The sequence below is a fragment of the Agelaius tricolor genome, unplaced genomic scaffold (assembly GCF_023055355.1).
Source record: "Agelaius tricolor isolate 1412-34295 unplaced genomic scaffold, bAgeTri1.0.p SCAF_3, whole genome shotgun sequence".
NCBI classification, from domain to species: domain Eukaryota; kingdom Metazoa; phylum Chordata; class Aves; order Passeriformes; family Icteridae; genus Agelaius; species Agelaius tricolor.
This window is the reverse complement of record NW_027269263.1, coordinates 8,886,122-8,912,844: the sequence shown is the minus strand read 5'-3', so window position 1 is coordinate 8,912,844 and position 26,723 is coordinate 8,886,122. Positions and strand designations below refer to the sequence as shown.

Genomic DNA, 26,723 nt, shown 5'->3' with positions numbered 1-26,723 from the left:
TTTCCCAGGCTGCCCATACACCTGGGCAGGCATGAGGGATTCCTAGTGAGGGGAAGTCCTTTGGTTTTTCAGCATCAGCTATGGGAGCCTAAAAAGGTCAGAAGACTGCATTTTGAGTAAGTCTGAAATTAAGGTATTTAAATACTTGCAAAGTGGGGGGTGGACTTCTCTTGCTCTAAGGACTAGCAAAGGAAACGTGCTATAAAGAAGAAGTAACTTTTAATATCTTTCTGGGAAATTATGGCTGGGTTAGAGTTTTAATCTCTGGTACACTGATTCCCAGGGATAAACATGCAATGATCTCCCCTAAGGGGAAGAGGGACATGTGTGTGTGTACCTGCATTCTGGAGGATAAGTGACAATCTGAAAACCTAATTACTGTGACACTCTGTTCTTTTCTCTTCCTTCCCCAGCAGTTCCCTGGAGTCTTTCCTTTTCATGAACTAATGAACTATTTTATTCAAGAGCTGCTTGAAATGAGTTGAGCAGAGGTAATCCTCCTGAAAAAGTCTGATCCTCTCCTTGTCAAGGGAAAACTATACAATTACAAAGAAAAGTTAGTTAAAAATTTGCTAAATACTATGTACATTCCAGGAGCTATGTGTGTGTGTTTGAACTGTGTAAATGCAATACAGATGTTTAATAGTAAATATTTTTCTACAGAAACAGCAGATGGGAGGATTAGACACCTTCTAATAGTGTGCAGTATTCTTGCCTTTGTAGAAAACCAAGCAAAATTTGTGGTGGTGTCCATGTAAGGATACACACTATATGGCAATATTAAATAATCTAATTTTATGGATTAATAAAGTCAGTAAAACAAAGGATCAGTCTGATCCTTTTGTTTTTCTGAGTCTGTTGGAGAGATGCTGTGATTCTGTTCTTCTGGGCTGTTCTCACAGTTTGATCATCCCATTATAAACTGCCTTTGTCAGGTGGAAGTGTGGACTTTCCAGAGAGGTAAATGTGTGTTTTAAAGATATAGAGGAAATGTGGGCTAAATATGGAGTTGAACGCAGTTCTGAAACCTCTATTTCTGCTGCTGTTAGCAGAAGAGTATAATTGCTCTAGAATATGTTTAAAAACTTTTGAACATCAAATCTGGTGTCTGTGCTTGGGCAGCATGCAGTGATTCTGAAGAAAAAAAAAGTAGCATTGTATTAAAATAAATTTTAGTTATTCACCTTATTTAAAAGTCAAGCCATTTGCTTGTGGTTTGTCTTCCTTCCTTCCCATATTTGAGTAATTTTTAAAAATTATTTATTTTATTTTTCTTGAAGATGTAATGAGTTTTATAACTTTCTCAAGATTTCTGAAGTGGGTATTTAAACATAACAAAGCCACAAAACCTTGAATAGAAATGAACTTGAAATCCCTATTACTTTTGGGCACCTGTTGAAATTTCTTGATCACCCTGTTGATATCTTTCCAAGGAGGAACTACAGGCTTACCAAATGTGATCTTTGGGTTTCAGGCCTGGGCTGAAGTGTCTGGCTGAGGTTCTTTCATCATGAAATGCAGCTCTGCAGCCTCTCTGCTCAAAAGAGATTAAGGACAGAACAAGTAACAGGAGTGGTGCCTTTCTTGCCTCCCCGAGGTGTGCAGGAAGAGTTTTGCATTACTGCTGCATCTGTTCCAGTTCTACAGCCCAGAACACCTGTGAGCCCAGGGCTTTGTGGGCACTATGGCCACAGGAAGTTAGCAAATGTCTGCTTGGTTGCCTGCTGCCAGCAAGCACAAGCAGCTCTGCTTGCTGTTGCTGACCCTTTGCTCTCAGGCAATGTTTTACTGTCTCCTTGGTTGTGGCTCAGAGTGCTTCATGGACTCTAGACAAGGAATAGGCAGATGGTATCATGTATATATTATCTGCCCCACTCCAGCAAACCCTGCAGCAGCCCTAACAACATAATCTTGGCATCTGTGATTCTTTCTCTGATGCCTCTGCCTCTCTCCATTCCCTTTTGATTTTTCTCAAGCACTGCAGTCCATCTCCACTTCTTCAGGAGTGATGTCCCTATCCCATAATTCACACATGCCAGCCACCTCAGCTATACTCTGGGGTCCAAGGTGCCATCTCCTTGACTTCTTGGAGCACCGCTCACACAGAATCACAGAATTATTTAGATTATAAAAGACCTTTAAGTTCGTTAAGTCCCACCCCTTAATCCAGCACTGTCAAGTCCACCACTAAACACATCTATATGACTTTTACATACCTCCAGGGTTAGTAATTGAACCCCTTCCCTGGGCAACATACTCCAACAACTGAGCACCCTTTTGGCAAAGAGATTAATATCCAATCAAAAACCTTCTTTGGCACAATTTGAGGCCATTTTCTCTTTTCATATTACTTGGGGAAAAAAAGACCAACCCCCACCTAACTCCAGCCTCCTTTCAGGTGGTTGTAGAGAGTGATAAGGTTCCCCCTGAGCCTCCTTTTCTCCAGGCTACATAACCCCAGCTCCCTCAGCTGCTTCTCATCAGACTGGTGTTCCAGACCCTTCTCCAGCTTCAGTGCCCTTTTCTGGACGTGCTCCAGCACCTCAGTGCCTTTCCTGTAGTGAGGGGCCCAAGACTGAATACAGCACTCGAGGTGCAGCCTCAGCAGTGCCAAGTGCAGGTGATGACCATGCTTCATGACCTGCTTCAGTTTGCAAGACCATAGACTTGTGCTAATGGACAGAAAGTAAATTGAAGCACCAGGGTGTTCATGGTGTTTAATCTGGTTAAGTCTTTGCATATCCACAGTTGCCAAGAATGATTGTGCAGATAGTACCAGGAGAATATGAGTATCTATGCAGGAAAAGCCAACTTCATATTCTAAGGGATATGTGGTGGAGCTCCTTCAGAGGGCCTTCAAAAAACTTGTAAGTTTGGCCCTTTCTGGGCAGAACGGGAGGTTCAGATGCTCCCTGTAGCACTCTTAATCCACAGGAAGTCATTAAACCAACGGGATGCCTTCAGAGGTAAAAGGAGGAAGGACTTAAGTGCTTCTGTCAATAAGTTTTGTGTGTATTTTCCTCTTGTTTTCACCAGCTGTTGTGGGAAGTGAAGATGGACATTTGGCTTTGCCAATCTACAGCATATTAAAAATGTCTTCTATTTGAGAAGGGTGGGATCTTTAGCACTGAAAAAAGGCTTTGTCATCTAGAGTGAAAATAAATAAAATCACACGTTCAGTTGTTGGTAATGTCAAGGTTTTAAAGACTTTTAAGAATTGTGTTTGCATGGTAAAATCAATCTCTTAACATACCTTTTATTGAAAATCCAGATAAAAAGATAGCTTAAGGACTCTTCCAAATAATGTTTGCAGTAAAATTTCTCTGAAAAACTGGAAGAGGAAAGAGTTGAAAGGCAAACCTGCTTTTTCAAAGAAGCCACCCCCATCACTGAAGGAGAGATGAAAAGTCCTTTTTTCTTTTTTTTCCTTCTTCTGCACGCTGGTTGTTGTGGTGATATCCTATTTTTCCTCTTCTTGATACTGAAGGGCATGAAATTGTCACAGCTCTATTTTATGTGTCCAGTAAAATAAGGTGAGCAAGAGCTCATTGTGCTGTGAAGGTGGTGTCCAGAGAAAACTGGCCTTTGTCACTGAGTTTTGTGGTGATGTGATGAGCGCAAGGGAAAAAAAGAGGATAAGAAAGCAAAAGAAATTAGGAGGTTGCTTCTTTTAAGGGCCTGGGTCTCTGCCATGTAGACCTGGCTCACCTCATCATAATTTTTTTGCTTTACCCCCCTTTATGATCATGACCTGTGCTTGCTATCCAGAGTGAGGTTCAAACATAGCAAATCCTGTTTATGCCTGTGGTAATTCCCTGTAGGCAATAACGTCAGTGCTGGCCACTTGTCCCAGCCTGATCCTGTGCTAGTAATGAGTATTCGCAGCATGCATTTCAGTGTCTGATTAAATCTTTCTGAAAGGCCATCTGTTTGAGGAGGATGTGGCATTGGCTTTAATACTTTTTTATACCTAGTACTCAATGCTGCTCTTTCATGACCTTAGACATAAAGTTTGTCCCCTTGGTTAGTTAGAAACTTTCCTGATACTCTTATCAGAGAAAATAATTGAACCAGGGCTGTTGCAACCTGGTGGGTCACTGGATATATTTGGGGAAATGTTCCTGGATGCTGAAGCCACAGAAATTTCACATAACCAATGAGACTTTGTGGTGTTCAGGGCTAAGAAAAAGGTCTCTGTTTTCTGGGAAGGGAGTAAAGCACATCCAGCTGCCTTTCTTTTATAGCACTCCGAGTAGAATCTGATGTGGTCATATATCTGTTGGTACATGCCAAATCAGTAAGTAATCTGGCCTTTCTGCTGCATGTTTTCATCTGTGCAAAATAGTCAGCCTAAGCAGAGTTAAATTTGTCTTTCAGGGTCATCTTTCTATAGGCTTGGAAGCACAGTTTCTCTTTGTGATTCTGTTGGCATAAAGCAAATCTTGCCCAGCCTATCTTTTCTTGCTTCCCGTTGTTTGTTTTCCTTCATGGTATGGTCTCAATATTCACCCCTTCAGCTGAAAGGGAAAATTGTTACCCTGAAGTTGTGCACATTCCCTTTCTTTTGTAACTTGTCTCTCTTACAGTTCTTCATATCTTCTTTATGTTACCCTTACAGTGTGCTCCCACAGGTTTCTCAGAAGATTCTACTCGAGGTCTCTGAAAGCCCTTCCTTTTCCTGCTTCATCTGTGATCTGGATGTGGGGTTTTCAAATCAGCAAGCAATAGGAATCTTGCATTAAATTAAATAATCTGGAGATTATCTTTCTGCACAGCAGAGCAGTGGTCTTTAATGCCAAGGTGGGATATAAGATCTAATCTTTGTTTACATGGTCTTTTTTTTTGTTTGTTTGTTTTTACTTTTGATCTCAATCTGCAAGGGGCCTATTGACTGGGACTAGGAATTTCATATATTAATTTTACCTTGCTGTTCAGAGTAATAGCATGTTTGGGTACTTTCCCACTACAAGCAGGCTTTTCTCTGACATGTGGAACTAGAGCATAGCATCTAAATTCTTAATTTAGAAAAAATCACAGATTTACTGACCTAATTGTAGTAACAGAGCTTTCTTTTTCTCTGTCAGTTTTAACAATTTCAGTTTTGTCTTTCACATGTCATCCTTTTTTCCCCTTTTATATGCTGTTGGTCCATTGTCCTTCCTTCCTGAGTCACTTCCAGAACTAGAAGGGGAGTTGCTGCATTTGTGGTATTAGTGGGTGATCTTTGAATTTGTCTCTTAGTCTCTCTGTGTCTCTATTTGCCTACAGTGACCTCGCTCAGCCCCATGCACTGCCTTCTTTTTGCAGTACAGCATGACCTTTCCTGAAGCAGTTATGAAAAAGCTGTTCCATGATATTTCATTCTTGCTCAACCATCTTGTCCATCTTTTGGCATGTTTTGATCTCTGGAGGTTTTTCCCTTGATCTGTCTCAGCTGTTTCCATCTACTTTGCACTCCTTTGATATTTCTCCCTTTTCTCTCATGTCTACTCACCTTAGGAGATCCATACTCCTACTTATAAGAGGCACTGACAGTCCATCTTGCCAGCAGGAGAACCCTTTAAGTGGCCAGCATTTGGATGCCAAGTGCATGAAGTCACTTTTCTTTTTAACGTGCTCAGTCTGACCACATCTGTGCACAAAGGCAACCAGCTTTGTTTGCTTGGGGCACTTCTCTTCTTGCCACCCTGTCCAGGCTGCCCTGGGACTGCCTCTCCCTGCCTGCCCTCAGCCTTCTGGAACCAGCAGAGGCTTTTGCGAGACCCCATCCGCTCATGACTGTATGTGGATTTTGAGGAGAATTTGATATTGGAGTTACTTATGGAAAGCAACAGATTGTCTGTCACTGGTAACCTTGAGGAGAGGCTTGCTGAAATGTGCCCTCAGTGTCAGCTGGCTAGGAGGCAGGAATCCCTGCATGGTGTTTTCCGTCTGCCTTTTGTTAAGAGCAGCCTGAATGGTGGTGGTGATTCCTCTCCCTCCCGAAAATCCACCTAGGAAATCCTGCATCTGTGGCAGACAATGATGCCTTGCCCTGGCTTCACAGCCTGTGAGTGTTCAGGGCTTTCTCCTCTTCCTTCACAGCATCTACCCTTCATTTTTCCCTCCTGCTGGGATAAGCAAGCTGTATCTAAGGGAGACAGACTAAAGGGGAGCTGAGCACCTCCTTTCTCTCTTCAACAGAAATTTACACTTTTTAATAATGTAATCTCAATTAAAAACATACCAATTAAAATGGGCTTTTTAGTAGCTCTCTGGGGAGAGGGAGCTATAATTCACATTAAAATGTAAAGCTTCAGAAGCAGGGAGAGCTAGGTGCATTGCAAGTGCCCGAATATTCAGTGATTTTAATTACAGTGGAAACTTGATAAATTGCTTTGTGCCACAATCCATTATTAACAGCTTAATGAATATCACTGCTGCCTCTTTTAAACTGCTCCACGGTGAAAATGATTGTCAGTATTTCAGTTGTGAACTCTGATTTTTTGACATGCCTGTATATTTGCCCCTTAAAGAGAGACAAGGTGGCTCAAAGTCTGCGGGCTTGGCTTTGGGGCTGGGTGAGATCTGCTGGCTGCAGTGTCCTGGGAGAGAGAGCCAAGTGGGAAGATGGAGCTTTGGTGTTTCACCACAACTGGGACTGGCCAGGGTTTAAATCTGCTCCATGCAGTTTAAGAGCAATGTCTTTAAGCATTCAAAGAGCCCAAGAGGGATCACCAGATCATAAGGCTGCCTTTTCACTGTGCTGTTTCTCTGCATGATGCACTGCAAGGATAGGGGGCTGCTTGGGGTGTCTGCTCGGGGCTAAAGGAGAGCAGCAGTGTCACAGCCCCGTGGTCAGGCATGCTGCTGCTGAACTTCTTTTGGAGCGACCGAGGTGCCAGCTGGTTTGAATTTTCCAGGTTTTAGCCAGCAAAAAGCTGACTTGAGGCATGGAATTAGGCAAGTCCTCTTGGAATGCTGAAATGAGACCAGTGATTGTGCTCAGCTTTGAACAGGGATGAAACAGTTATTTTTTTTTTTCTTGACAGTTATTACAGCTGTAATTGTGCTAATGTTATGATGCTACATATTTATATGTGTATTTGTAGTAAAATGATATCTTTCCCCCACTTTTCAAAGCAGCTTAATATTTCAAGGATAAAGGTTATTATTAAGAATTATATTATTTTAGATGCTAACAGCAGGTATAGGGGGTTTGTACTTGTGCCCCATTAAAGTGTTAAATCATGGGAATTTAAACAGCCATCATCTGGATTCTATGCAATTTATTATTTATTGTGGGTGTTCTGTTTTCTGTTGATCATGTGGCCGGACCAGAGGGTCACAATCCCAAAGTGAGGTTACCACCAGGTTTTGACAGGATCTTGACTGAGATGCAGGATAGATCTCAGAACAGAAATTACTGGGAACTGTTCTTCTGATTCAGAGAAGTGTCTATATGGGATAAACAGGATTTTTCTGAATATCTTGGGGGTTATTATTCTAATCATGTTTTTCTGTAAAACAACAAAAATGTATTCACTTTCACTGTCTCAGAAATGTTAACCTTACTCATGATGATGTTAACTTGCACCCTGCCAATTACACAGAACCCTCCTGGGTCATTATATCGATAATTGCACATAGGATTTTATTTTTTTCTTGTGAAAAATCCTTTGTTGACAGAGTAGTAATGATGCCTGTAAGTTCCTTAAGTATTGCTCAGTCAGGGATATGTAAGATATGGGAGATGTCCTCATGTATTTGGGGAGAAAGACAGCTTGTATTTGGCATGCTGTTAATGTTTCTATAGTTGTATTTTTTTTATTTTTTTTATTTTTTTAGTTTGACTTTAGGAAGCATTCCAGGCTATCATTTTTCATGCACCCCTGTACTGGCAGAGGACAAAGTGGCAGGCAGTAATATAAAATGTCATGTAGTTTTTCTTTTGTTCTTTAATTCACGCACACGTGCTGCTTCTGTGTGTTTATCAGTGTGCACAAAATGCCTATATTTGCAAGATAATAGCTGTGTAAATATTAGAAAGTCATATTGAAACTCTGTGAAGGGAAGGAGAGCAGGGGGAGAATCCTTCCTGCTACTGAGGAGCCATCTATTGGATAAAACCCATAACTGAACCCAGCACCCGTGAAGCTGTGGAGGATAACACAGTTTGTTATTGGTCACTGGTTAGCTGAAAATAATCCTTTCCTTCCCAGTGCTCTCACCCACTGTGTTAGAAGCCTGTATCCCTTCATGCACACAAGTCATGAGAGTCAGATATAGATGTGATTTATGTACTTTAGGTAAAAGCCAGTTTAATATAGCTGAAAATCCGGGATAAATCCTAATGTAGGGTGTAGGTGTGATCATGAATGGATAAGCTGGCAGTAGGATTGCCTGCCAGCAGTGGAGAGCAGTTGCTTGAAGAAGTGATAATGAAAATTTTTCCCCCATATTGTTAATACAGAATATGAATAACATTAGTTGTACCTTTTTTTTTTTTTTTTTTTTGAAGCAGTACATGGCATTTATTTCACTCTCAAAACCATGATCAGTTTAGTTAAAAGAAAATATTTTTTTTTTTTTTGGCTTCCTGAAAATACTTAAGGGCATCACAAAACCAAATAATGAGCTGTTCCTTCCCTCAAAACATATGCAATCTATATGTTGTGTGATGCAGAAAGAAAGGATCTTGAACAAACCCTGAGAAAAATGAGGGAGAGCAGGATGTGAGCAGTAAATTCCCCGAATGGCCCTGAAATATCCTGATGGCTCTTCAAAGTGAGTGGTGGAGCTTTGCAAGAATGTTAAAAGGAGCATATGGGGCTGGAAGAACAAAGAGCAAGAAAGAAATAATGAGATTCCTGTGCATTTTCTTGAATGTGAGTCAACTGCTAAAACAAGAAATTATTATTAATCGGGAATTTAATTTAAGAAAATAAAATTGCAATCTGTGGCAAGTGGAAAAGAGCAGAGGACTGCCAGCAACATAGCCTTTAGTCAGCAGTTTGAATCAGCAGAGGGTCAAGCTTCTGGATGTCAGACACTTAGCCTAAAACACTCCCTTCCTGCATCCTCCCTTCCTCGTGCAAATAACAGAGGGGAGGAGAGTCAGATGGTTTAGTGGGAGGCCAGATGAGCTTTGGGAGGGGATGCATGCATGCAATGTGAAGTAAGGTGCACAGCTTGCTGCTGTTTGGGGCATAGGTGCCTGCTCCACGTGCTGGCATCCATGGCAGGGCCTGGCCTGAGCTATTCTTTCCCCCATCACTCAGTTATTTCTTTTCTTATCTCTCCACACTGTGTATTCTGATAATGTCACTTCTCCCCCTTCAAGCAGCAAAACACATGTTTTGCAAGGGGCAAGGGAAGCTCAGCTACCACACACACAAATCCAATATTTATTGTTTGCATTGCAGTAATGCCAGGAGTCATTATCAGAGTGGTGTTATCCTGAATGTTTTGCAAATACAGAACGAGGAGGTTGCTGTCCACTGATATTTGCTGCCAATGTCTCTTGCTCATCACAGTGCAGAGACTGGGAAAGCTGGATGGGTCTCTCCAGCCCCTGAATTCTGGGCTGCTTTCCGATCCTTCCCCAAGTGTGTGTGTGTGTGATGGAGGGAGCTGTGCTGGTTATGCTGTTGTGCTGTGACCTGGGCTGACACTGCCGGCCCAGTGTGGCAGAGCTGCCAAGCAGCTGCCACGAACTCCATGACATTTCCTTACCATTAAGCTGAATTTCATGATGAAAAACTTAGTGCTTGTCTTAAATACCTGAGCCTGGTACTAGGGGGAAGCTTCCCAGAGTCAGAGACAGTGGCCAGTTCATTAGAGGTGTAAATAGACCTGGCTACAGACAATCCCTTGATTTTACACTGAACAGCTACAGGAAGGGTTTCCAGCCCTCATGGAAAGCTGTGGGTTTCTCTGTGGGCCCACACAGTTTATGAAGCAACCAAATAGGAGTGTATCTTATTTTTTCCCACCCATACCTGTGGTATCTCTGTATCTTACATAGCACTTCAGCCAAGTCTGGCTTTTGGCTAGGATCTAAAAACCAGTCTGCTCCTGAAAGAGCTGTAAACACCTGTATTAAGATTATATCAACTACAAACAGTTCTGTTCTTTCTCTTAATTCACTAACAGTTAGATCTGAAATTCAAATTGATTTTCATCCCTGGTCTGTGTGGGACCATATGAAGGAGGCTGCTGTCTTTCAAGATGTGAGCCCTCTAGTGCTACTTGCAGCAGTATAAACTGGGGGAGGTGGGTCACTAACAAAATGTTGGTTTTAAGAAATCCCTTCAGCTTTATTTTCAGGTTGAATTAGGCTTAATCCCTCTGTATGCTACTAAAGCTTTTACTTTTGAAGGTCAGAAAGGTGCAAAATTTTTGAGGAAGAAACCACCGGTACCTGTGGACTCTTCCCCCTCATGAATGGAAGCACTGCTATGTGCAAATCATTTTGTATTTTTCAGCAGTTTGATTTTTATGTTATCAGCATGCTTTATTAAAGATATATTTAAAACATATATATATATATTTATATATTTATATATACACACACATACATTGTGAACAGGTACAGGCTGTGGAGTTGCAGACATTATGGATGTAGCTGGTGAAATCTAATGATTTGCAATATCTGTGGTGAGTCACTGGAGGAGGGGAAACCTCTGCAGTGACTGAAAAGGTCCAGTGCTGGGGTGGACTGCCTGGGGACGCTGTGGGAAGTCAGGGTTTGCTGGGTTTTTAAGAACAGGTTAGACAAACAGCTGTCAGTGCTGGTTTGCCTGATGTTGCCTTGTGGCAAGGGGATGAAGCAGATAACTTGCTGAGTTCCTTCCAGGGCTCCTTCTCCTCTATGATGATGCTTTTGCCTTAAACTCTTTGAGTCTGTGTAAATCTGTTTTTATCCTAGGTCTTAAACGGTTTTCTGAGATCATCATTAGCTTCTCTTCACGGTGTTTTATAAGATTTGATGTCTGTTGTACCGATTTTACAGATGGAGAAGCTGCACCAGCTATAACTCTGCTTTACAGGCAAAAAAGGGAGTGCAGCTTAAAGCATCTCAGCTTCTGTGGAAGGGCAGTGCTTTAACCAGTAAATCATATTGGCCACTTTGCAGGTTTAGTGGCAAACTCAGCCAATAAAATCTGTATCATATTCTATCTAATTCAGCCTACTCTTGGCTTTATTTTTATTTTTCATTTTTTAGAAGAACATTGGTCACATGGAGAAGATCTGTTTTGTTGCCATGTTTGACACTTTCTGTTCAGGTGCCTTCATCTATTTGCTGATCAGCCTGCCCCTCCTGGGGGTAGCTTTCATTTTGCTTTCATGCAACATTTTTGTAGGGACACATTCCTTTCAAGTAGCAAGCAAAGACATTGCTGTGGCTTCTGACATCAAATGCAGAGTTATTAAATGCTCCCAGGGTTCTCTTATGGATGTGAACTACTGTCAAAAAATTGCATACAAGATTAGTGATGATAATATAAGAAAATAGCAAGTCCAAACTCATATGAAATCTTCTCAGCTTGTTTTATTATAAGTATTAAGATCAGATCAGACTGGCAAAAGGCTTCACTTTCTGAATCAGCACCCAGTGAATTTTTCTTTTTTGTTTTACACAAGTTATATTGCTTTGTAAGACCTGCCTGCCCTCAGACCCTCGGCCCATTCACAATAAAAACACTGCAGTGTTTTCTTCTGCTGATATTAACAAATGCAAACAAAAGAGTTTTACCTGCCTGACTGAAAAGTTCTCCCAGCCTCTCTTGAGCAATGGCCATACCCTGGAGTCTAACAGAGTCCAGGTCCTTCCAGAGCTGAGTATCACCTCTGAGAGCATCATGTCCTCAAGCTTCAGACATACAAATTTGAGGGCTTCTTATTTGATTTGAGCTTCTGTGTTCAAGCACAAGGCAAAAGGACACTCTCTCTGGAATGTTTTGGAATTGGATATATTGCCAGAGAAAACTGTCCTTTTATTTTTTCTGATTTCACTGAGAAACCAAATGAAGCCTGCAAGTGTTATAGGTTGAATTTGATCCTTTCAAAGATGATTGGCAAAATGATAGTTTTAGTGGGACTGCATTCTGTGCTTCTTTTTCAAAAGGATCTGGGTAGCTACTGCAGTGCTTGACTGATAACTTCATTGTGACGCAGGTTTGTCTTACCTAAAAAGAGGGTTGCCAAATCAAGCTTATGAAAAGCTTCCTGGATATACATTGACTTAGCAGTGTTTGTACAAGTTTGCTGAAATAATATGAGATGTGAGCTTTCTACCTGATAGATAAGGTTTCTGAAATCTATCATTTTGAGTTTGAATCAGAGAATTTGAGAAAGACCAGGAAGGTCTGTACAGTTTATTGTGATTGGCATTATATTTGCAGCATCACATTTGCATGACTTTTACACCACAGCAAGTGCTTTACAGACTATTGACCAATTATGTCATTTATTTTGATTCCTTGATTCATCATGAATTTTGTGTTTCTGGGCTATTTTGAACTCAAAACACAGATCTGAACTATCAGAGTGGTATAAAATTTGAGTATAATTTACAGAAAACATGATTGAAATCAAAACATTAAGAACTAAAATTCAAACTGATACATATTTGGTAGTTTTCCTTAAGTAATTTTTTACTTCAGCTTGCAGAGAAGTTGAACAGCTTAATCTCTCTACCAAAGGCATGACCCAAGGGTCCCCTGGATCCCAGAGCATGGTGAGTTTGCCAGAAGGTCAGCTGGCACATCAGCCTCAGATATGAAACCACAACTCCCTGTTCAGGAGGGAGAGAGCTGGAGCCATCCCTTGCCTCCTGTGAGAAAAGTCATGCTGCATCTCGTGTGTGAGTGGTACATCTCTCTCCTTCTGACAGCTGCGAGGCTCGAGAGCCGGGATGTGAGGAGGGGAGGTACTGAATTCACAGGCAACCCCCGATGAGGGGGAGACAAATGGTGCATCTGGCTTCATCTTATCAGAATGTTAATTAATTACTTTATTATATTATTTTATATTATATTACACTATGTTATATTACATCTAAACTGAATCTACCAAGCACTCAACTCTGCACCCAACAGCATAGAATCTTGTGACCGTCAGCCGACAGTCCTGACACACACACACAATAGGCCCTGATAGGCCAAGGAAACAAAACACCATCACTTGGGGTAAACAATCTCCAAATTGCATTCTACTTTTGCACAAACACAGGCACAGCAAGTGAGATGAGAATATTCTTGGGAAGAATTGTGCCTTGCTTTTCTCTGTAAGGGAAATGTGGGGCTACGGGGAGGTGGGTTCTGGCGGCCTGGCCTTCCCTGGCGCCGCGCGCTCGTTCCGCCTCCGTGCAGAGCCGCTTCTCTGCAGGGCCAGGTGATGCCTAAGGAGACTAATGAGAGGAATGATACGGCCCAGAACACTGGTGTCAGGAAATATACTGCAAGGTGTCTATCTTGGGGAAGCTGTAAGCGGAGCTTGTCTTATTATATATTTCAGAGGGGATGTCTGTGTCACCGCCGAGTTAGACATTCGCCCTGTCCCACACTGCATTCAAATTATATGGGTTTTGTTCAAATCCTAGCTTTCCATTCAATTATCATTGGCTTAATGACGGGCTCTGTGTTGTACAGGGGCAAATCAAGAGTCCATCGCATTAGCACGCCATTCTTTTGTGGCAGGAATTTGTTTTTGAGGCCATTGTAACATAACTATGCAAGTGTCAGAGGACAGGATGGAGGCTATTATGGGCTCCTGCTTTTTGTGAGAAAAATCAAATGAATGTCCCTGATGGAGAAAGGAAGCCAGCAGCTGGATGTGATGACCAAAGGATGTTTTTGTGCAGTGGCACTGTAAGTACCTGGTCTGTTGTTAAATTAAGAAAAAAATGTAATTTTAAAATTTTTTTTCCTTCTACTGTCAGCTGAAGTGGAGGAACCTCCCCCTTCCCCTCTGTGAATTTTCATGAGATGCTTTTTCCTTATTTCTAGCACTTAACAATCCAATTATATTTGGGTTTATGCTAGTATTTGTCTCTATTGCCATTGTTAGGTTTTGGAATCAGAGTGATTTTTCCATCCTGATGGCACGGAAAAAAATATGTTTCGTTATGACTTGTTATAACCCTGGAAATCTTTTCTCTCGCTTGGGTTGAGGACGATTTTTTATGTGACACTCTATACTGATGCCTAAAATGAAGCAGAATGAAGCATAAGGAAGAGAAGCTTTGCTGAAATATAGCTCCTTCCACTGTGTAGAACTATCATGGAAGAAAGCTTACTTCTCTCTAATGTAATACTTTTTTTCCCCCTACTATTATTCAAGTTGTTTTTACAAATGAATGTTGTTTTTGCAAGGTTTGTTTATGAAGCCATTGCTCTTAGCAACCCCTGCTCACCTGTGAGCAAATTAGATGGCACAGATCGGGTATCCAGTTTTTTCTGGATAGGATGACCTTAAAAACAGATTCTGCAACAAGACAAGCTTTTAAATTCCTAACCAAATATATTACGTGAGTAATAAAAAGAGCTCCTCAAAATGGCCACAGAGGCATTTCAGAGCACATTCCTGGGAATATTCACTTGCGCTGGTATTCATTAAGTTTGCTTTCAGCAAAAATTCTCATGAATGAAATTTTATTCAGTAGTCATTATGATTATTACTTTGCTATTACAGCAATAACCCGATGCTTTGTATAAGGCCAGGACCTGATTTTGTTTAAGGCTGGAGAAACATCTTACAGGGTCTCCAGAGAGTGTATTGTCTAAATATAAGACCAGGCTTGTCTAACAGCTCATGACTGGGAACAGCAAACCCTTAGAGGGCAATGGGTTTGTTTACAAGGAAATTCACAGCTAGAGAAGGATGGATGCAGAGCCATAGCCAATGTTACACCTTTTGAGCTGCAGGAGGCTACAGTGCTACAATTCCACTGAATAGGAATGTAATTAAACATTTTTATGTTATGAAGGTAGTTTAGGTGATGGTGGCTAGTCTTGCAGATAAAGAGACTGTCTCTACAGATGTGGTTCATTACTATTTTGAATTGGTTTATCCACACACTAATGAACACACTGGAACTGGACTCTCTTGGCTTTTTTGGGTTTTTTTGTTGTTATTGGTTTTTTTTACTGTTGTTGTTTCTTTTTGGTTTTGTTTGTTTGTTTTTTTTGTTTTGAATTTTTTTTTTGTTTGGTTGGTTTGGTTGGCTTTTTTTTTTCTTGTTTGCTTGTTTTTTTCAATTTTAAAAATGGCCTAATACAAATATATGTACCAGGGAAATCCCTGAAGCACAGGCTATGCCAAAGAGTTGGACTCTGAGTTGTGCAATACATGAACTCCCAGGATGTTCTATTCCTTCCCAGAAACTATTCCCAGAAACAAACTATTCCTTCCCAGAAAAAGTGAACAAGATTTTGAGCTATTCACATCTGAAGTCTGCATGAAGTCTTACTTCCTCCAATCTACAGGAATATAATGGAGCAGAGGTATCCTATCATGCTGGTGGGAATTGTGCCTAAGTCTAGGCACAAGGAGGTGTTTTCAGAGCTGCAGCTCATTTGCAGAGCACAATGTCTGTAATGGTTTTTTGTGTGCCTTCACCTGCTGGAGAAAAGCACGTCTCCCATGCCTTGGAGGTGATTCAGTCTGACTGGTGAATGTGCAGAGTCCTTCAGCAGGCTCTGGCTGCTATCTGGAGCATTGATTTTTGGGTGTACCAGGGTGAAAGATGCTCATTGGGTACAAGGTACCTAATGGAAAGGTTCTCTGGGGTGGAGGGAAGGAGCTGTTAAAGAGGCACTATTCCAATCCCTTGTGTTTTTCAAACCCCAAAATAACCATTCCTCTCTGCCTGTAGATCAATCAGAACAGTTTGTTGGCAGCAGAGCTAAGCACTGAGTATTTCTCCTGTTTTCTTGTCTCATTGCTCTCTTTTCCCATGTCATGTGAAAAATAAATAATCTGATTAAGTTGTCTGACATTTATAATTAATTACTTCTTCCTTACTCTTATCTTGTTTGCCTATCCTTTTCTCTGGCCCTTCTTTTTTCTACTTTATCTCTCAAACATCACATCCAAGAAATCCTTCAAATGATTAATTTTTAACAGAAAAATACAGTTTACAGCATATTCTTTTCTTTTGAAGAAAAGCTTGGTCCCTTCTGTTGTCCATCCCACTGCACAAGTTGTCATGTTCTTGCACTGCAGTCACTTCTAAGTCCTTGAGCTATCATGTATTCTGTTGGTATTTGAGGAATTGAAAATCAATCACACAGCCTTATGGCTTAGGTTCAGCACAATTCTATTATGCCCACTCACAAAAGTCAATTCAAACCTTTTGGGTTATATTTCAAAGCCTAATCAAGCTTGCTGTCCACACTGGTTGGGAGTCAGCTCACTCTTGGCCATAGGTCTGTTTATTAGAGCTTCTGTGTCAGAAATAAGTGTGAAAGAAAGTGTTCTCATAACAGTAGGATCATTCAGTGGGCATTTTGCAAAGACAAACTGCCCAAGCAGGTTTTGTGGTAGGGGAATGCTTGCAGTTTTAATATGGTTCTGCAAATATGTTGTTAAATAATTGTTTAAAAAAGGCTATCTTCTTACAAGTGTTCATAGCTGTACTTTCTCATAAAAAGATCTCCCAATTTACTGAGGTTAGACTTTAGCCCTGTCACACTAAGCTAGTATAGAAAGTAATGTAGATGCAACCCTGAACTTAGATGGTGAGTTCCAAGCTTTGGACCATACCAACAAATGAGGGTGGTGCATCCAAGCAGATGGACCAGCTCCTCCAAGCATGATTTGTGCTGCCTCCATCTGGCAGATGCGCATGGAGCCTGCATGTACAGTCTCTATGTCAGTCCCCTGATTCCCAACAAATTCCAAGAACTCAGCCTAAGAATATAAGGTCTGTGGAGAGCTGGCCATTAGCAATCCTCTGTGAAGGGTACATAACATATCTCTTGTGAATTGGGGGCAGATCAGTCTCATCTCACTGGGAAGAAAGCAAGGACAGGCTGTTAGTTATGTCATTTCCAGCTGATTTATAGAAGCCTCCTCGTTCACTGAAAGGCTGGTGGCCATTCTGTAGGAGCCAAGCATGCACTATAAATAGGAAGTAGCTCTCTGTTTCCATCCCCCATGGAAGGCACTGCTCTGTGACCCATCCCTCATGTTCCTTGTTCTGCAGAGGCGCAGAGATTTTCTCCAGTGGATGCTTGACGCCTGTGACTCAGCCATGGTAGCCGGGTGCTTGGGTGTGCTCAGCCCATCTGCTGCTCCCAGACAGGATGAGGCGCCTCTGGCTGGCACAGCCCCATCTGAAAAGGCTCAGAAGATGCTAACAGAGGATGAGATAGCAGGCCAAGCTTTCCTGTTCCTGATTGCTGGCTATGAGACCACCACGAGCACGCTGTCCTTTGCCACCTACTTGCTGGCCACCAACCCGGAGTGCCAGGAGAAGGTGCTGCGGGAGGTCGATGAGTTCTCTGCAAAACATGTGAGTATGATCTGCTGCTCTGGGGCTCTGTGCAGAGAGCAAGGCAATGGAAATGTATCAACACAAGAGATGGCCTAGAAACTTTGTGTCATGGTGAATGCTTAACCTTTAAAAAATATTTTACATTATTGAAATCAACCAGCTGTTGTCAGGCTCTAAAACTACACGTTTCTATTGTCTTCCTCTTGTACAACTGCTTCTACTGTTTTTGTGGTCAATTTTATTTACTGGTCTTTGTAGGAGCATAAATAGTGGCCTTGCAAATCAGAAGCTTCAAAGTTTTGTTTTGAATGTTCTTATTTTTTTTTCTTCTAGCAGCAGAATATATGTGTAAGCTTAAAAAAAAAATCACGGTATGTAATTCTCTTATACTGCGTTCAAATTACTTCTCCACTATCTGTATTTGCCAAGGGCATTTTTGTTTCCAGGAGCTGGAGTTATTTACTTGTTTCATTCATACATGGCAGGCCTAATTGTGCCCTCATGTCTGGTGAGTTCAGCTGACTTCCTTAAGGCCTGCCAAGATGTGAAGCTGCAGCTTGGCCTGGAGTATGAGCAGTTTACTTGGTAATGCTGTGGACAGAGTTGCACACAGAACCCCCTACTATTCAGCCCCAAGGAAAACATGGTTAATCTCCTCATCAGTTCCTGAAAGCTGAAAGCCTAGGAAACCAAAGGGGAATTGCTGGGAGAGCTATTCTGCAGGATGGGTGTGTGACATCATTCATATGACGTCTTTCTGTAGATGGACATGTGAAATAGTAAACATTTCCATGAAAGTGTGTAGAAATCTGAGTGCAATCAGTCATTATCTGGCTGGTTCCTTAAGGATGTTCCACATAGGAAGTCCATGCATATGGCCATGTCTACATGGACAGGGAGTGTGCTCCTGTGGGCACAGACTCATCGTCCAGCACAGCTGCTAGTGGGGGCTGTTGGGTACACACTCTAAGCACCTCAGGAGTTTATTCTGGAGTAGTTAAAGACTAGCTCTGTGTGTACCAAATTTCCCTTAGCAGCTGGTCTGGTCCAACTCCAGTTAAGGGACCCCTTGCTGTGCACTTGGAGGCTGCAGTGTGAGTCAGTGCAAGAGGTTCACATGTGGGTGTGAGTTTGATTCAAGCTGGAGAACTAAATGGATCCTGGCTTGTGTATGGTCTGACTGAGCTGCCGTTCGCTATTAGCAATGTTTCAATAATAATCAAATTCAAATGCTTAATTCTTGACTTTCTTGGTTCTCTATTAATATTTTGCTGATAATTTCAGCTTTTGCACTATCTAGGAGAATTTATGAAGCTAGGGACACTTGTGGCAGTTTCCCTAGTCAGTGCAGAGAGTTTGCACTCAAATTAATTTCTGCTCTGTACAAAGTCTGTATGAGGCTCAACTCAAACTGGTGTCCTCATCCCAAATCATGCTGTCCCATGTCATAGATCGATTGGAAGTACCTTTCAAATAAATTCCCTGTACTTTCTGAGTTGTCAGGTTTGGCTTTAGATGGTGCATATATGGCTGTATGGCCAAGTAGAAGAGAGGGAAAGAAAGATAATGATTCATCTGCAGTCCTTGATAACAGGAAATTTGTAGATCTGATCTTTGCAGCCCCATCCTTCAAAAGATTTCCTTTTATAAACAGTTCATGATTTGGCAGGGGGGCAGGAGGGGGCAATGCACTGCTCAGGGAGCCCATCCCAGAATAAGGAAAAGGGTGCAGCAGTTCAGTCCCCTCAGTGACTGCAATTAACTACTTTTAGCCTAGAAAATGAGATCTATGTGAACGGTTTGTGAGTTACGGGAGCAGCAGCTATTTTAGAACTGGGTATATATAGATGCTGTGTTCAGTTGTCATGCAAGAGAGAGGAAGGGAGGGACACAGAAGCTACAGGCTCAGTTAGTTATCAAGTCAGTTGCTAAGAAATTTGATTAGGTTATTGCTTTGCTCTTATCAAGGTGCTCTGCAATTTTCACAAAGGAAGGGCTTTAAAAGGCCAAAACATGGGGAATGGTACAGTCAGATTGTTTTGACATGTGGTGGAAGACTGTTTTGATTTGCAGATATGCAAGTATTAAACACAGTACCCTCTTCAGCCAAATTTGTACTCAGGTAATTATAACTACAAAATGTCCTCTACCACATCCCCCTTCTGTCCTCCATCCATTTCAGTTGGCTGATGCAGAATGTTTTATTGCCCTAATCTGTGGTGTGGAGCTGCAGTCTGATTTTACAGCAGCTGCTGTGTATCATCCCAGAGATGATTGTACTTTGGTGGTGGACAGAGTGATTTATATACTCATTTACCAAAGTTTATAAAGACATGTGAGAGCTATCTGAGAAAAGGTGCTATAAATGACAGGCACAGTTCCAGCTTTTTGGCACACCAGTCAAAAACACAAAGCATGATGACCTTGTAATAGCCAGTAATGGAGCAAGGTTGGTCCATCTGGGCATACAGCAGTATTTTGGTGGCTCAGGGTGTTGTACTTGGGGACACCCCTGCCTTTGCTGTGATTTTCATTTGTCTGTCTTGCACAGTGGGTATGTTGGGAGAGCATAAAGGGGATGGAGAAAGCTGAGTCAATGCTGGGTTAGAGATCCCTGGCCAGGCGTGGTGCAGTCTGCTGCAGTGTGGTGCAGAAACACAAAGCTAGGTGCTGCAAGTGTCTAGTCCCAGTGCTGGGAGTCAGATACCCAGAGGAGACAGGACCATGTTATCCTGCTCTGTTGTGTCCAGCCAAGTTTGTTTCAGAGCTGTCTTGGGAGGTCTCACTGCCAATCTCTACCACACAGCCTGAATAGATGGCACTTCCAGGCAGGTGTCCTCAGAAAACAGTGTCTGAGTGACTCATGGGTTGTCATCTTTTTCTTTTTACCTCCAGGACCATCCTCATCTGCTTGCTAAAGGACATTTTAGGTCTTTTCTTGACTGACAGCTCAGTGCTGAGGCTTCATGGTGTCTCTTTGCCTCAAAATGAGAAGAGGCACCTGCCCTATTTTAGAGTCTGGCAGGCAGGAGAAGCTCCTGGCCTCAGTTATTGTAGAGGACAGGACATTGCCCCCTCACCTCTATCTGGGTCTTTAGGGTGTAGAGAAAGGGCATGCAGGGCTTTTCATCTCTGGGGAAGCAGAAAGACAAAATACTGAGTGGTGATTACTTGTCACCACACACTGTATCTTCCCCTACTACTTTTGAATCCCTGTGTGTGCTCCAACTGTACTGGAAAAGACAAGCATAATTCTTCTAACGCACAAATAAAAATTCAAATTATAAAGACTGTGACCTGACCCTCTTCATAAATCCCTTGGGAGTGTAGTGTGTGCCCTGTGAAGGGCAATCTGCTAAAAATAAGATGCACCTATTTGCTGCAAGCTTGTTGCTGGGTGTGCAGCTTGCTTTGATACCATGAAAGCAAAATAAACAAGATGAAAAGAGAGTTAAATATGAACTAGTGGGGGCAGGACGCCTACCTCTGTGTCTGCATAAAATAATATTGCTTTCTGCAGAGACCACAGATCTGGGACAGCAGAGAGGGGTCAGATCCTCAGATGGGTTAAACTGGTACATGTTTGGTATTAGTACAGGTATGGTGATATGCATCAGCTGAGAAGCAAGCCTGGTATGTACCAGTAAAGGAGGGCATGGGGGAAAAAAGAGAAAGGTTGCTATTTCAAGACCAGATTATTTTTACAGTGTTTGTGGCTAACCATCCCTGAACTGTTAGAGGCTATACAGTTGTGAATGAGATGTTTTTTATCCACACTCACCAAGTGAGAAAGAATGCACCCGTGGTCTTCACCTCTCCTTTTCAGTCAAAAATGATCCCCGTGCAGAGGTTTTAAGGAGCCCTTCACAAGACATATTTAGGAACAGTTTTTGCACATGTGACTGATTATCTTATTGTAAAAGCAAGTTGATTTTTGTTTGTCTGTGTGTGTGCTTAGCAAAACCATAGAAAGCCTGGAGCACACACATTCATTTTGAGCATATGAACACTTGCTTCTGAGTGCCACTGTGTGCTCTGAGCTGCTCTCTGTGTTATGTCCTAAGCCGCAGAGCTTAGGGCATGAAAAATTGCATCTTCCATGCTGGGGATTCCCTCAATGTGGGGATTCTCTTTTTTCCTCTATTCCCATTTTAGCATTTAAAAATGCTAAAATCTCTCTCCCTTCCTTGTCCCTGTTCTCAAGCCTGAATCATTCACAATTATGAATTATTTTTTGTTGTTGTTTTACTGGACTGCACAATTTTAGACAGGAAGAGTAATGGCACAAAACAGAGTGCAAAACCACAGGTGACCAAGCTGGCTTCTCATAAGAAGTTATTTGTTACCCTGATGTGGAATGTGGTGAGTGGGTGTGGGTATGTGCTCCTGATCAGTTGCAAAGTAAACACATCAGGTTAAACCAGTGAAACGAGGTCATTTTCTTGAGGGGGAAAAGCAAGCCTGCTTGGGGCAGCTAAGGAGGGCAAAAGAGGTGTGAGAACGATCTTTTCTGTCTCTGTGCAATAAAGAAATCCATGCCTGATGGTGCAGAGCATAGAAAAGCCTGGAGCAAGGGCTCCCTGAATTCTAATCTCACCTTCAGGAATAATTTACTGCCTATTCTCAGTAAGAGACAGCCAAGCCTCGCATTAACTTATGGGTAGATTTGGTGCTACAATTTTGGGGGATTTTTAGCTCATATCTATACAAACATGTCATTACTTAAAGAACCACGGGAAAAAGGTTGCACTGAGCATTACAGAACCTGAGATGTGTTGCTGCACTGATATGTGAGGCTTCAGGTCTGGTGAAGGACAGAGTAGCAGCTCACTGCTCCTTGCTGCTGATGCCTAGGAATACTTCCAGGAGCCCTGACAAAGGTGAGGGAGAGCACAGGAGTCAGGAGAAGTAAATAAGAGTGAATACATGAAAGAGCAGCTATTACCATAAAACAACGATTGGAGACTGCAAGACTGTGTTTTCCATTCTATTTTAAAAAAGCTTTGTACTACTCTTACTTATCACTGCTTGATATGACATTTAGAAACATCAGTGTGAGAGGAATGAAGAACAGGAAAAGACATAGCAGTCTCTACTCCACCAAATTTCCTATCCACACAAAGTACTAGTGTAACAATTCACCGCTGGTGTGACTTATCAACATTTTCACCTCTGTCTAGAGACTGTAAAGTTTAAAGAAACTTCAAGGTCCTGCCATACTCTCTCTTTATTTAAATGGAGACTTGGAGATTTTTCTTTGATATAAAGACATCTTCATTCCTATAAACACTTGGTTTTGTATTGCTTTAGGACCCAGGAATATTTTCAATATGTTTTATTGAAAATGTTGACCAGACTGTTTCATCTGTACTCTTTCATGTCGAAAATATTGAATGATGCTACTCCAAAGTCATTGCAATCCATAGTTTTGTTTATGAAACAATACTGTTTAATTCCTTTTTAACTGCTCTGTGTAGTGAGTTGTGAATAGCCCAGGTTGAACTGGACTGATGCATAAACTCCTCATTTATGATTGATAATTTTTTGCTGTAATTCATCAGACATACTGGGTGTGGCAATTGCTCATCTGGAGTAATTGTTTTCACTGACTTAAGTGGAATTGTACTAAACTTTACACTGGCTTATGATTCTGTTCTTCACACTGAAAAGCTCCTTCACTAATACCTCTGCAGTCTACTGGAGATGTCTTATTGAAAAGGGATTTTGCCATTTCAAAATTTTCCCTTCCCATAAAATTTCTAGAGCAGAGAGAGGTAGGACCATTTTTATGGTGTCTCTCTGCCTGATTGAGTACTTTAGATTTTTAAGCAGTCTATGCAGAGAGTCTCCTTGGTAGCACAGTCGGCTTTCTTTGAGCATTAATGAAAATGAGAGGTGAAAGTCAGAGAGATGTCACTGTCAGGGAATTACTACAACAATTTGCATGAGTTTGGTGCCTTTCATGCAGTATCTCAAGGCTTTGTGCTCTCAGAAGCTCCCAACTACAGAGACTGAGCTTCACTAAGGAAATATTGCTGACAGTGAAGGCTTGCATTTATCAAGGGAGACTGAATTGTAAACAGTGTGCAGGAAAAAAGTCTACAGAAGAGAGTTGCTGCTACACATGCATACACATCCACACACAAAACATACAGAACCAGGAAGCACAAACAATATTGGTTGTTGTTGCTGTTTATTCTCTTGAATGAAATGACACTCTTTGATTGCTCTATTTGTTTAAGAAAGTGTTGCAGAGCCTCCCATCACTTATGAATGTCAGCTGTCAGCACTTGTTTTTTTTTAAAACAAATAGAGAAATGCTTTTAAACATGTAGAGACTGAGTACTGTTAGGTTCTATTTCTGCAGTTCTTCATGCAGTTGCTCCGTGTCTGAAATCAGTTATTTATCTTAGTCCCATGGTGCTTCTGTACATACCAGTCAAATGTTGCTAAGTTAGGAGAAGACAATAAGCCTTTCCCCACATTTCTCCTCTGCTGTAAGTGTCTAGAATATATTGATTTGAAACGATGCAAGCTTTGGACTCAAGAGACACAAAGTCACTTCTCTTGGACAGAGAGTTAAAAGTTTTGACTTTTAACTCTTCCGGAATGTCAGCCAGTTAAGCACCTTTGAGACTCGGGGCTTTGTTATCTCTACTTCTTGACTCTCTGGTGTACAAAGAGAAGTATCAGGAGAAAAGCCTTGAGTCCAAGCTTGCAAAGTGTTTGTCCACTTTACTCCAAACCTGTTCCCAGGCTCAAATGCTGAGGGGAAGCACCGAGGTGGAAAAGCTTGGGCTCAGTTTTCTCACTGTGCAAGCCTTAGAAGATACCTCTTTGCACAGGCTGCTTTCCACTCCAGGCACCTTCCCAGCAGAGAAGGCAGAGAAGTTGTCCTGGAGGCCTGTCTGGAAGATCCCTTTGTTGCTTGTTCCTGTGCTTTGTAGGGCCACAGTCATCCTTTGTCTGAAGCATGAGCAGCCAGGAGCTGCATGAGAGCAATTCTCCTTGCTTGCTTTGTGTTTGTAGTTCTTACACTGTATCTACCTACAGATGCCTGCTCTTCAAAGGGGATAAAGACTTTCAAAGACAGTAAAGCCTTTCTTGAGAGTCAGCCTATTTATGATATGCAAAGAGTTGAGTTAAACAATTGGTAAGTCTGGTTTGGCTTTGCTATTTTGGAAAGTCTACTGTTAGCTTATAGGAACACTTTCCACATTTTAAACCCCAGTTGTATCTTGACATTGTACTTCTTCCTTGACTTTTCCAAACCTTACTTCTTTCCTAGGAAAATCCTTTTCACAGCTGAGAAGAGGTGATTCTATGTGGTCTGGAATGAGGTGTTGTTGAGATGATTAATGTACCTTTATTTCAAGGAACTTCTTGTTGTTGTTGACACTGCAGAGTTCATTTACCCCTTTTCACCCAAGAAAAAGAAATAAAGAGGAAAGAGAGGAAAAAAACCCTTTTACTTTTCCATTTGTTCAGGCCTATCAGTCTCTTGTCCATGAAGACTAATTTGTCTTTTGCTTGCAATGTCACATGTTGCTCAATGACTCTGCCTTATTGCTATTCTTGAGCAAAACTGAGTCTCAGGTAATGTATGCTAGACAGATACTCATTTTCACCCCTGAATTTTCTTGGTATTTTGCCATCCTCATAATAATTGACCCACTATCACTGCTGCAGGGTTCATGTTAAAGAATAAATTTTTCTAGTGACATGGAACATTTAATGACGAAGATGTTAATAATGCAGCACTTTAAATGTGATTACACAGATTTGTTTAAAAAGAAAGTAAAGGGAAGGATGCATCTTCCGCGTCTTTCTATTCCTTGTCCCCCTCCTTCCCCCCTTCCATTTCAGGCTTTTATGGAGAAAAGAGTATATTTGTTTTTCATTTAAGGAAAAAATACCACTGCTGAGCAAGAAACTTGTTACAATTTTCTTCAGGATTCGTCTCCCAGCTGCCCCTGTATATGGTGATTAACAAGCTTCCTCCAGGGATAAAGGAAGCCAAATTAATATCAAAGCAATGTCCAATAAATTTTTATATTCATATCAGTGTTAACCTTTTAGCTGCAGGTAGGTAACATCATAGGGTGCAGGGTGGGACATAGTCCCAGGTAGAATTGGTAGATCACATTTTTGCACTGGGCAGTTGAGCCTTGTAGAAGGAAGCAAGGAGATAAGCTAAATCACAGTAAATATGATAAGCTGCTCCTCTCCATGACATTGGAGGGGACATACTCTCACCAGCCAAGCCACATGGTAGGAAAAGAGGTGAACATGCCATGATTTCTCAGGAATGAGGAGAGTGGCAGCCTGTCTAGCCCTCCGGAGTTTTTCAATGTGAAGTAGGAGTCAAACCCAAAAAGATATTATACTATTTTTTTTTGTTTGTTTTGTCATGGAAGTTAGGCACTGAAAGTTCCCATAAGTTATCTGCTGCTGTATCATAAATACTTAGCAAAGAAAGAGAACAGCTAGCAATAGGCACAACCTCAATGCAAAAAAAATCAGAAAAGCTAAACCATCTGGCCCTTGAAAGAACTTACAAATGAGAGAGGGTGGCTTTGGACATCTGTGTCAGGACCCCACCCTGTGTCTCAGCATTAGCAGCCAATTGCATTCATCAGGCAGAAACTTGTCTCCTGGGAAATATTAAATACTAAGCTAAGTAGAGAAGCCTATTCAAGCTGTATGTTAGTTAACATTCATTTGGGATGAGACCCCTGTGTGTCCCCAGACTGAAAGGCAGATTCTTCAGAGCATGAAGGTGTTGGCCCAGCCCTGGCATCTTCATCTGCTGCAGGAATCTCCACTGAACTCTCAGCTTCTGAGAGGCTTTCAAGACCAAGGGGTAAAATCTTGCTTTAACAGCATTTTACCTTGTAAAGACAATAGTGACTCTTGAGATTTCTGAAAACAAGTGCCATTTTCATGATAGGGATTTTCCATGGGACCTTCTACAAGGGCCTGTAGTGACAGGACACATGGCAATGGCTTTAAACTGAAAGAGGGTAGGTTTAGGTGAGATTATTTACTGTGAGGGTGGAGAGGCACTGGCACAGGTTGCCCAGAGGAGCTGTGGATGCCTCATCCCTGAAAGTGTTCAAGACCAGGCTGAATGGAGTTCTGAGCAGCCTGGTCTAGTGGAAGATATCCCTGCTGATGGCAGAGGGGTTGGAATTAGATCAGCTTTAAGGTCCTTTTCTAGCCAAACCATTGTATGATTCTA

General features: G+C 41.7%; 1 protein-coding gene across 2 annotated transcripts in view; it reads left to right on the top strand.

Annotated features, from left to right (window-relative positions):
* The window catches only part of TBXAS1 (thromboxane A synthase 1), a 232,264-nt gene that overhangs the window by 145,038 nt on the left and 60,503 nt on the right, over window positions 1–26,723 (top strand). For both annotated transcript variants that reach the window (XM_071422377.1, XM_071422378.1), the window contains one exon: window positions 17,192–17,500. In XM_071422377.1, coding sequence (XP_071278478.1) covers window positions 17,192–17,500 — 309 coding nt within the window. The remainder of the gene's footprint in view (window positions 1–17,191; window positions 17,501–26,723) is intronic.